The sequence below is a fragment of the Anabrus simplex genome, chromosome 2, assembly GCF_040414725.1.
Source record: "Anabrus simplex isolate iqAnaSimp1 chromosome 2, ASM4041472v1, whole genome shotgun sequence".
In the NCBI taxonomy this organism is placed as follows: domain Eukaryota; kingdom Metazoa; phylum Arthropoda; class Insecta; order Orthoptera; family Tettigoniidae; genus Anabrus; species Anabrus simplex.
Window position 1 is genome coordinate 333,827,164 of NC_090266.1, and position 12,713 is coordinate 333,839,876.

The following is a 12,713-nucleotide window of genomic DNA, read 5'->3' on the forward strand; positions in this document are numbered from 1 at the left end:
ATGAACAAGTGAAAATATCCAATGGTCTTTAATGAATGGTATGTTCTAAATATAATCATTGCAAGATGACATACAGTTCATAGGAATGTCACTAAATACAGATAGCGCAACGATCAATGCGACAGTTCTTGTATGTCTGCCCCTTAGTCCAGTTTCCTAATATGTGGTCAGGGATGAGGTGGGGTGAAATTATGTCATGTTCTTATGGTCAGATGCTTTTACTGATGACATCCATAGTTGAGCATCTAGTGAAAGTGAAAAAAATGACTGAATGAAATTAGGTAAGGAGGTAGAAGGAGTTGGCTATGGCCTATAATTGGGAACAGTCCTGGCAGGCATATGCCTGGAAGTGAAACGGAAAACCACTTAAAACCATTCTCAGGACAGCCGATGGTGAGGTTCATAGCCTAGAATGTTAACATACGCGGTCACTCTGCTCGGTCAGTAAGGCAGTCTTTAAAGGGAGAAATTAAATAATGATGGTACCTATTGGTAATAACATAATAGAATGGTAGCGAGAAGATAAATATCTTTATTACTTGCAAACTGAGCTCAAGTGTGTAGCCAGGCGGGGAAAGCAAGAAAGAGACAGATTTCCTAACCTTTTAAGTTTTTCAAACCATTGAAGCATGAACTTTTAACATTTAGAACACTACAACATACCTGTAAGAAAAAAAAAAAAACACATTTATTAATGTGTTCTTTTACAGGTATGTAAGTAGTGTTCTAAATGTCAGAGCTCGTGCTTTGACAGATTGAAATCTTAAAGGTTACCTTAACTGAAATTATACTAAAAAAAAAAAAAATTAAAAAATAGAATAGCTTCCTTCTTAATGGATTTAATAAAATCTCACTGGGTGATTGTATATAATGAGCCAATATGCTGAAAATCATTGGACTAAAATGTCTGTCACCTTATAATATTCATGTGCTGTTCTCTATCTCCCTTCTCCAATTTCTGTAGAAGAGAACATTATTTCAGAAACTAACCTCCTAGACAGAAGCCATAATTTTATTTCACCAATTTTGAATATTAAAAACATATTCAAACTTTGTAACCGTTTTCAATTGTGAAATTATTAACATTTTGCTCCAGTGTGGTATTGGGTTTGTTAGTTGGATTACCACACCTCTCCAAGATGCTAGCACCTAGTGTGCCAACACGATCTCTGCAAGCCTCCTTTTGAAACACAAGCTGTGAATGCATCGTGGGGGAAATTATACCTCAACTTGTATAAATATGTCTCCATAGCATAATGGTTAGCATTATTACCTGCTGTCCTCAGAGGTCTGGGTTCAATTCCTGGAACTACCAGAGATTTAAGAATGACAGGAGGGTTGGTATGTGGTTATAAAGGTACATTCAGTTTGCCTGAAAAAGCTGTACCACCTCCAGGAATACGAGGCCATGAGTTTACTTACTTGTAGAAATGTCTGCCTTTGGCTTCTGGATCAACAGTGTAGTTCAGAGAAAGGAATCGTAATTTAATTTCACCGATTACAAATATTGTAAAGGATTCAAGCTTTTTAGAATTATTCAGTCTTGTAAATACTGGCACTTTACCTCACTGTGAGTTTGGGCTTGTTAGTTGGATTGCTCCACTTCCATGATTGAAAAAGCTTAAAGAGTTTTAATACTTTTTTAACATTATTTCAGTCTAATGTACCTAGGTTCATAACCAAAGAGCCTGATGCTCTGTTGGCATGGAACCTAGACATTGAAGAAATGAAATTCTTGGTTGTATGGTGCTCACCTCATTGATTATTTTTCAGTATTCCTTCCTTGTGGATTGTGTTGTATAGACCACCTCAGTCTTTATAATAAGCTTGGAGTTTAATGTGACTGATCTTTCTCCTCAACCAGAGAACTTGCAGTTTTGTATGGAATTGAAGTCACAGGAATAAAACTTGTTTTAAATCTTCTATCTATAGCTAGCAACCTTTTTTGTAATAGCTGCTGCATCACAACTACAAATTTGGTGATGCCCTTATATTTAATACCTCTTTGTAATGTAATAAAAACTTAGAGGAGAGCAGATTTTTTTTCTCTTTAAAGATATGGCAAATATTAGTTACCCAACATGGCTATTTTTAATTTTCAGGTGAATATCGTGTAGGAATCAAGTTCAATGATCAGCATATTCCAGACTCGCCATACAAGCTGTTCATTTCCCCAGCAATGGGAGATGCCCACAAGCTAGAAGTATTCCAGTTCCCTTCTTCAGGTGTACAGGCTGACAAACCCACTGCATTTCTCGTTCGAAAGAATGGTGCTAAGGGAGAGTTGGATGCAAAGGTAAGTGGTCATTGGTGAGAGAAATCGAGTGATTGGAAACAGCAGGGTGGACTTGTCAAAGGCCATTTTGATATTTACTGCTGTCCAGTAATTTTCTTATAAATTTATTCAGTATGAAATTTTTTCTTTGCCAGCTTGTAAACCTGTGATCTAATACAGCCCATTAAGGGCCATAAGCTGGCCAATATCATCGAATGGGCTGCAAATCCTCAGCTATATTGGTTGGCTTCCTCATCGGTTTACTGACTGTGCTATACAGAAAAGTATTTCACATTATTGAGTAAAGCTGTTAAATGCTAGGGAAATTTGTCTTCCCTTTTCCTATTCTGTTATTACATTACATTAATGTAGCCAGAAATAAAAACATATCCTATCTAAGGAATACAGGAAACATAATTCGTGATAATGGGTTTTACTTCTTTTACAGTCGTGAATAATTAGGGACACTATATAGAGTTTGTACAACATATGAAGCCAATGGACTATATAAGAAAACAAAAACAAAACAATATACCTTGATTGTGTACTTCACAGTACAGGAAAATCTTGAAGAATTACATGGAAATAGTGGGATGTGGTGTATCAAAACTTTAGATTATTTATTATCTAGTATTTTTTTTAGGAAAAGGGTCATGGAAAATGAAAGGAAATATCAAATAGTTCAATAATGAATAGACAGAAAGAAAATAGAATTGAGTGAACTGTTTCAAATTAAAAAGAAAAAGGAGCAATAAGGGGAGAGTAGCCCATATATATTTTATTCTTGTTTTGAGTGATTGTGCAATACAGTTCAATACAATATCAGACTGGATTGGAGAATGATAAGAACTTCCAGATTGTTGATGAACAGGAGAAGTGCGACTTCCAGTTAGGCATTATAAATGTTAGGTGGTATTTTTATATCAGGAGAAATCGCAGGCATTGAACGTATCAGTTAAATTAAATTAATTGTGAACAAGAAGAGTACTTCATCAGATAGAATATCTAACCTAGGGAAAACTAGTGAAAAGGACTTAAAAACAGTGCAACGTTAAATAAGGAGTTTTGTTAAGAAAGAAGCCATATTTTTCGGTGTCAGCTTAGTTAATGTAACTGTAGTAAATTCTCTGAATTTATGCAGCATCTCTGCCACTCAAGACGTTTTAGTATGTTATTATTTATCACTAAAAGTAATGTCTTACAAGATACTTGTTAATTAAATTTCATACTTTTATTTTATAGGCTATGCTGCAGTTATAATGTTTGTATATTGTATGGACCAAAATTCAATTAACATTGTATTCATAGACTTGGAATTAATATTAGTCCAAGCATGATCTGCCATTATGATCGTACCAATTTCACATTTATACTGCACCTATTATTTTTATAAATGTTTTTTCTTTCTTTTCAGATTGTAGCCCCATCAGGAACGGAAGACGACTGTTTCATACAATCTATTGATTCAGAAACCTATTCTGTACGCTTTATGGCTCGGGAAAATGGTATTCATAACATCCACACCAAGTTCAATGGTGTACATATTCCTGGATCACCTTTCCGCATCAAGGTGGGCAAGGAGGATGCAGATCCTGCTGCAGTCCATGCCTCTGGCAATGGACTTGGAGATATTAAGACTGGTAAGTTGACTAAGATCTAAGTTCCTCATGAAGTTACTTTTTGCATCTGCCTGACAAGAGGTCAGGAATGGTAGCACTGCAATCCTAGAGCACAGGTTCTGAAGGAGACTACTGCACTTTATTTAGTTCCATTAGAAACAATTCCATTTAATTTAATTGAACTTACTGTAGTTTATTTTAATTTTATTTACAACTGGTAAATTATCTGTGCTGCTTTCTGCTTACTGACTGTGCTATACAGAAAAGTATTTCACATTATTGAGTAAAGCTGTTAAATGCTATCATATAACCAAACAGTTTCTTTTTTTCTTCTCCTCATGATAAAATGTGGTAAATTTGGGGGTCTTCAAAATACAAGTTGAATGTACAGGCTTTCTAAAAATGAATAAACACATGGTATTGTATAAGTTCCTCACAGGTACATTTTTCTCAGAAACAATTGAACCTATAGATACAATGTGAATATCCACAGGGTTTGTTTTTGTATGAGGTGAATTATATTTTGATAATATAATTAAGTCTTTTGGCAGACTGATATGTAATAGCAACGACTGGCTCTGCGAGGAAAGCAACGGGAAACTACCTCACTCCTCATTTCCCTAGTACGCCTCTTCAGTGATGCCTAGGCTATTTATGACAGCTGTTGGCGGAGCTGCGGAGGATCAAACCAGCCTTCGGGCTGAATACCCAACATACAACATACAATTAAGTCTGAGAAAATATTATATGCAATACCATGCGTTCATTCTTATTTTCAGCAACTATACGAATAAGCTTAGTCGTTAGCATTATTATCACCTGGCATCTGCATATACAGTAAAACCTGTATAAACTAGACCCTGAACAACCCGGAAGCCTCCCTTAAAAGGACTTTTTCTATGGTCCCATGAAGCTAAATGGCACTTTATGCAGCCTAAAACGGAACCTGTCCAACACTGAAACGGGCCGATATTTCCAGTCCTGCGAGGTTAAAAATCTCTAAAATGGAACTTCTGTCAATGTAATGTTACATGTAATATGTTCAATAGAAACAGCAAGCAAGGAATTCTACCATGCAACCAATTTTTTTGTTGTTGCCTTTGTTATAGACTACTGTAATTATTATCAGTAGCGAAGCATGTATTTTGAGTAAGGGTAGACATACAAATTTCTTCTGCTGCTAATAATCTATATATAATAATAAACACAGGATACAAACATTCTGAGTATTTCGGGCAAACTTAGGACATGCTTTTGTATATTCTTAGTAATTTCAACTCGCCTAAATCCTTTTGTATTTTAATTTGATATGTCGATCTTTCTTTTCTGCAAAAACGTCAGTGACACGTTCCTTTAACCCTGGGTCACTTGTCAACTCAGAAAGCAGCATCTTCTCAATGGCCAAAGAAGATAAACAGGACAGTCTTTCATTGCTGATGGAATTTCCCTAAAATGTCTTCACACATTTCAAAGCATTCACGCTGTGTTCACTAGATGCACTTGTCGCAGGAAACCTTAAAACAAGGTGTAGAAACTTTGTAAGCTGTTCATATATTGCTTGAAGATCACTGCAAAAAATGAATTTCAAAAGTTCATTTGGTGGCATATGCTTTTCGGAATCAAAATAAAGAATAAGTAGTTCATTCTTTAACTGTTCTTCCTCAAAGAAAGGATATAACTGTATATTTTTATCAACTTCATGAGCTTGGTCTGAGGAAAGATAGCCCTATATTCTGAAAACATCTTCCCATTTGGAAGTTCCACAAAGTCAGTTTCCTCCAAGTCATGGAATCTAAGTTCTGTTTGCACTATAATTGAATCCAATTTCGTACGCAAGAATGCACAGTTTGCGAGTACTGTTTTCATCATACATTATGTTGTCATTTAACTGATGGGCTTCTGCACAACTTGTAACAATGGTGCTTTCATTTCTCATTTACCTGAAGCTCTCCAGCACAGGCACAGTTTTATGTCAGAGGTTCCTTTGACTTGAATGTTGAACAGATTCTGTGAACAGGAAAACTTTGCTGAAAAGGCAAAGCAAGAAAACAAAATTGTGATCTAATTTGTTTGCTAGACCATATGCGGAGCTGATAGAAACTAGATCCCAGTTGTCGCCTTCATCTTCGGTGACACTATGTACTGCTCTCTTAAGTTCTTGAAAATGCATTTTTATTGTTGATGCTCCTTGCGGGGGATAATTCTACCTAGTATCACTCTGGTGAAGAAGCCAAAAACCTTGATCACAGAGAAGTTCACTTCTTTTAGTAGACCTACTAAAAAACACGTGAAACATACTGAGGTCACTAATAAAAATCTTAACTTGCTTTATATGCTTGGAGCCGTGAAGAAGCACTAGATGTATTCTGGGTGCATAGTAGTGAATAAACAGTACTTGGGGATGTATTTTCCTTGATAGCCTGTACACCATTACGATCACCTGCAAGCACTGAAGAACCATCGCACCATACGTCCGGCAGACAAACTTGTTCCCAGCTTCCCAGTTTTTCAAGTTTGTTAATATAACCTGTGATATATTTGCTGCACTTTTGTTTTTGGAAACATCAAAAAGGCTGATGAATCTTTCTTCAATTTGGTCATCAAATGCATATCAAAATATGATGCTCATTTGCACCCTATGAGCAAGTTGTGTCATCAACTTGAACCAGAATAAACTGAGTCTTTGCAGTCTGCTTCCTTGTTGCTTCCTGTAATACATGCGTCACATATTCAATTATGTCATTCTGAATGGTACTAGATGTCCCTATGAATGCACAATTGCTTTGTAAATGAACCCTGAATTCATGTTCTTCTTGAATGAGTAAATCCAATAACTCTAGGTAATTTCCTTTGTTTACTGCAATCTCATCCTTGCGATGACCACATAGGGATATTTCCTGTTTACCAGGAAAAGTGATAACCTGGACAAGACGACTCAGAATCTTTGTTTTTGCAGCCACTTTTTCATTATGCTTAATAGCAGCTTGCAAGGAGCTTTCAGAAATTGCATGCTTTATTCTACCTCGACCTAGCATGTGAAAACTTCCCCTGTTCCTTACATGTTTTTGTGAAGCCTGATGTTTGTGAAGATTTTTGAAAGGAAAGCATGCAGTCACAATACCCTCTTTCCTCCGTTCAGCCTCGTCGCCATAAAGAAGACAAACATAACAGTAGAGTTTGTTTAATTTGATGCTTCCCGTCAACCAGTCATATTTTGAATACCACTGAGATTTGATTTTTCTAACAATTTTACCATCTTGCTGACTTAAAATTAGGTTAGGAGTAGGTCTCTTATTTTTCAGTTCACATTTCTCTTCATATGTTAATTTGGAAAACCCATGAATATATATATTGTCAGTAAGATCAGGTGTGCCTAAATCAGACATTTCTAAGTCTGAATAATGCAGCTGGTAGAAAGCCTCGTGTGTCATAATACAATAACACGTACATAAAATACTAAGTAACGCAATCACAAAAAACTCTCTTACTAGCTAGTGAGAGGATACACAGAACAGCAAACTAACTGGAGGTTGACTGAGCCGTGAGAGACGTTGAAGGGAACATCTCGTGCATTGGTGCTTTCCTCACATTGCTTCCGCTGTTGCGCATGCGCTTGCTACTAATTCTCTCTGAGAAACACAGTGCTGCAACCTGGTGGCTGAAACGTTTAAGCAAATGTCTCAGCAGTACAATGCAGCAGCCCCTAGAGGCACTGTTGCAGCAAGGAATAATTTTAAAGCATTGATTGGTGCTTTAGTGAACCAAAGACACACAGAAATATGTGCAAAACAAACAATAGTATATGGTGCAGAATTATTCTTAAGTGTGATTTTAAAATGAAGAACACAATATTCTCCTGATTTCTGGGGTAGACACTGTGTCAGTGTCTTATAGCACGCTTCGCCACTGATTATTATAATTGTTTTTTAGAATTTTTTAATTGTGTAGACTTTAATTTCACATTTTAAAATATTTTTATTTTTAATTTCACAATTCTTTTTAGAGTTGTAAGTTATATTCAAAATGTTACTTTTTAAAATCATTTATCTTTGTGTATTATGTATTCTTTGTCTTTGGGTAGCCTCTAACCAGAGGAAGATATTAAAATAAATATATACATATGTAGTGCAACATTTGTTAATTTCAAGGAAAATTCTCCATTTTTCTTCTTGATATGTGAATTGAAATAGGAACACAGTAAGCAACAAATATTGGTTGACCTTGCATAAAAGAATGTTTTCTTGTCCCTAGCAATTTTGGTTTAGACAGGTTTTACTGTACTTGTATGAATTTGACTGTGATGTTGTGTGGTCTCCAGGGGGGCCTGGCTGCAAGTCTCTCTAGTGACGAGCTGAGTTGCTTACCTTATGACCTCAACATGGCAGGTTCTATCCTGGCTCAGTCCAGTGGTATTTGAAGGTGTTCAAATACGTCAGCCTCATGTCGGTAGATTTACTGGTGCGTAAAAGAATTCCTGAAGGACAAAATTCCGGCACCTCGGCGTCTCCAAAAACCATAAAAAAGTAGTTGTGATGTAAAGCAAATATTATTATTATTATTATTATTATTATTATTATTATTATTATTATTATTATTATTAATTGATGCCCATGGATGACTTGCATGTCTGGGCACAAGATAATGATAGTGATGATTATTATTATTGAGAAATTAAGGTGTCAGGAAGAAAATTAGAGAAGAGAAATTGAATGACAGAATTGAGAAAAAAGTGGCAAAATAAAACTTTTGTTTGGACATGTTAAGAGAATGGGTGAGGAAAGGTTTCTGAAACAGATGATGGAGGCTAAGTTTGAGGGAAAGGGAGATAGAGGGAGACCCAGAGCAAAATGGATATACGTGATCAAGGCCAGTACAAGAAGAAGGATCATGGAATAGAACAGAAGAAGAAAAATGGTGGAATGAGAGAGGAAGGTGAACCTGGCTGGAGCTGGATAAGAGGAAAGGGTGATGAAACATCTTATAAAGATGTCAGGACTATTGTTAAGTGAGAAAGAGCTGGATGACAATAAAATTAATGGTCCTGTTGATATCAAAGCCAGTTCAGGGTGGCTATAAAACTTGAAAACCCCATCATGGAATCAGAGAACTTGATATTGAAGGGTAAAGTTTGTAGCACAAACATTTCTAGAGCTTGTGGAAACTGAAGGATATTCAAAGTGCTGATGTCTACAATCCTGGTTAGACTGGGGTAAACTGGAAACCATTGCCTCAGAAATCATCTGCATCTAGTTATGAAACTGCAGCCCTTGGTTCCAAAATGATTAAGAAGACATTTCCAACTGTGGATTGTGCTAGTCATAGCACAACTCGTTCATTGCCATTATTCCTCATGGGTTTAGGTACAGTTTAAAAAATCGTCACCTGCTTCTCTCTTAGCAATAAGTAGGCATGGGTGACTTGGGAAACTTTTGGTGATTGCCTTACCAATGATTTAATTTCCTCAGTTAAAAAGTCCTATAAACGAAAAGGCAAAGTTTTACATATTCTAGAAAATACACTGGCACACCGTTCTGCTGAAAAACTAAACCATCATAAATAAAAATGTTGGTCACATTCCTGCCACCAAATGTTATAGCACTGATTCAACCTAAGGACCAGAGAGCCATAGCAAGAATAAAGAAAATCTGTAGGGGGAAAAAACAAAAGCTCTATTTTGTAGTAGAAGAAGGCAATTAAGAAAAATTGTGCAGTTTTTCTAAGAAAGATAACTGCTGCATGCTAATCAATTCATGGAATTTTCTTAACGTGCTGAATTAAAAAAATGTCTGGAATAATTTGTGACCTATTCCAACAGAAATATATGATGTCCAGATGTAAATTGAAGGAGATACATTATATTAAACTACTTGTTGATATCTATACCTTTGTTTGAAGACTGTGATAATACAAGAGCATGGCCGAGAAATGATAATGGTGATAAGGGGTTCTTCACTTTGAAGGCTGTGTGGTTTGAACAGAAATTCAACTTTTGTTAAAAGGAATGGCAGATCTGGCAGGATTGTGTTCAAGTTCAAACTTCACACTGAAAAGAAAATAAGCAATGATTTTTGATACAATTCAAAACTGCAACTTTCTTTTATTATGTACCATACAGTTATATTAAATATTTCTTCTAAGTTGTAGTTTGATAATCTGAACTATCCTCAATCCCAAATGGATTAGATTATTGATGCTGTACTGTATTTCAAATACACTCCAGTAGATGTAATTTGAAATTAATGGTTTTGTTTGGATCATCACTCAGTAGATTGGTTTGGGGCAGCAATCAGTGCCACCCTATTGTTTGCTGACCTTTCATGTTTACATAACTACTGCATTCTACATCTACTCTAATATTAATACTTTGGTCTACCTCTACTGTTCTTACCACAGACACTTCCCTCAAAACCTAACTGAACAAGTCCTGGATGTGTCCTATCATGCTGTCTTCTTCTGGTCAAATGTTGCCAAATCGTTCTTCTCTCACCAACTCGATCCATTATTTCTTTGTTTGTGATCCAATCTATCCATCTTACTTCAGCATTTTTCTGTAATATCACATTTTTTTTCTATTCACTCTCCTTCTGAGCTAGTCACTGTCCATGTTTCACTTCCGTACAGTGCCACACTTCACGCGAAAGTCTTCAAAAATGTTTTTCTAATATGCATATGAATGTTTGAAGAGAGTATATTTTCTTAAGAAGAAGAAATCTACATTTAATTTTCATTAGACCATGCCAGCAAAATAACTCTTATATATAACGGGTGGTTCACCAGCCCCTTATTTTTTCAGAGATGGCAACCAAAATAATGCATATATCCTAAAGATCCTTAAATAATATAGTTTTATGAACACCAAATAACTTGAAATTTCTCCTAATGGTCGATAAGGCTCTCCGTTACATGTATGTCATCATTGTAAATTGATCCATGGACCTAGCAAAGGGAAAACTACTCTGCATAATTCTGTGCCAAATAGTAAGGACCATTCTGGAAACGTGATTTATTGCGCCTTGAAATAAAACACGTACCTGTAATACAATCAAATTAATAGGTTATGCCACATGTTCAGTAATGTAAAACTGTACAAACACTGTAAAACACCATTGAAGACTTTGATACGGATATTAACTTTCGAGGTGGAACGGCCAAATGTAAGTACTAAACCTCAAGCAAGTACTATGTATGTTGACATTGTGGCCGAATCGGTTAAGGTCTGGAACACAACTTGTGTGAGTATCGGCAGCATAGCGGTTCGAAACCACCGTAACTCAAACTTTTTGAAGGACAGATGTGCTCCATTTTTAGCAGGGATATAATCATAATCAGTATTTTTTTTTCCTATTGGTTTTAAGGGATGCTCTCTGATTTGGCGTCTTTCTCTTAAGGATGGGTGGGGGAAGGATTGGGAAGGAAATCGGCCTTGGTCTTTTACTAAGGTACCATCCCGGCATTTGCCGGGTGGTGAAAATGGGGAACCGAGGGAAACCATTTTCAGGACGGCCAGCATGGGATTCGAATCCACAACATTCCGAGTCCACCACACACGAATACTAATCCACACCTAAGAGGTCACATCACAGCACTTATTCATTTCCTCACAATGTATTCCTGTGAAGAGTACGTTGAGTTGTTGCTAATTTATGGAGAAAGTACGGTCAAAGTAATAGGTATGCCACGTGCTCCGTAATGGGGAAAAAGTTAAATGAACACTGTTAAGCGTTATTATTGAAGACCTTGACATGGATATTAACTTTCGAAGTCGAGCGGCCATACTTATGTAATAATCCTTTAACGAGCGACTTGTATGTTTTATTTGTAGCTGAGGCAGTTAAAGGCCGGTGATATAAGGTGTCTGAATATCGGTAATGCAGTGGTTCGATTCCAACTTTTTTAAATATTTTTTTTTAACCAACGGATCATGCCTCATTTTAATGGACACACAATGTTTATGCACACTTACCAGGTCACATCACAGCATGTATTAATTCACTCACGATGTATTCCAGCGACAAGTATGTTGATATGTTGCTCATTTATGGGGAAACAAGGCAGAACGCAGGTCACAACCAAATTATTTGAAAGAAAGTTCCTTTAACCATATGTAGACATGGTAACCCTGTCACTGTTCTCAGCTAAGTCATGGAACCATTAGGCATCCTTAATCAGAGTGTACTTCTAGTCGGATGGTTTGTTCCTTTATACTCTTCTTCCAGGCAGTAGCTTGTGGTCTACCCATCCAAGTGCTGACCAAGCCCAATGTTGCTGAACTTTAGAGATGTTACAGGATCTGGTGTTTCAACATGGCTCTACCATTAGCAGCAAGCGTTTTACACAGAAAGCACCCTATAGTTCTAAATAATCTTATCGAATTATGATACCAAGTTCTTTGTATCTATGGAAACTTGATATCCAGACTTTGGAAAGAAGTGAAAGGTTAGAGCATACATTATTGGTTTGCTCCATCATGAACAGTTGTATTCACGTGCAGTCTATAAATATCGCCCGATGAATTCAAAACATGTTGGGTATTTTTTGTGTATATTTCAATCATACAGTATGATCAATTCATACATGCAGTTCTTCCCAGTATGTACCTTCCAAACTTTGGTTTGCTGTAACCATTGATAATCCAATCAACGGTGTTAACAGATTATTCACATGTATAATTCTGACTTCTAGTTAGTCGATTAATTTAAAGAGAGTATAGAAAGGACTCTAAGATCTAGGGCTACAGCAGATGTAAAGTTGGAGGAAATGTGTTATTTAATAAATGACTTCCTATAATTTATATGTGTGTATGCCACTTAAATGAAGAA

General features: G+C 36.3%; 1 protein-coding gene across 6 annotated transcripts in view; it reads left to right on the forward strand.

The window, feature by feature from the left end:
• Positions 1-12,713, forward strand: part of cher (filamin-A) — a 754,003-nt gene that overhangs the window by 725,067 nt on the left and 16,223 nt on the right. For all 6 annotated transcript variants that reach the window (XM_067140703.2, XM_067140704.2, XM_067140705.2 and 3 more), the window contains 2 exons: positions 2,103-2,296; positions 3,690-3,915. In XM_067140703.2, coding sequence (XP_066996804.1) covers positions 2,103-2,296; positions 3,690-3,915 — 420 coding nt within the window. The remainder of the gene's footprint in view (positions 1-2,102; positions 2,297-3,689; positions 3,916-12,713) is intronic.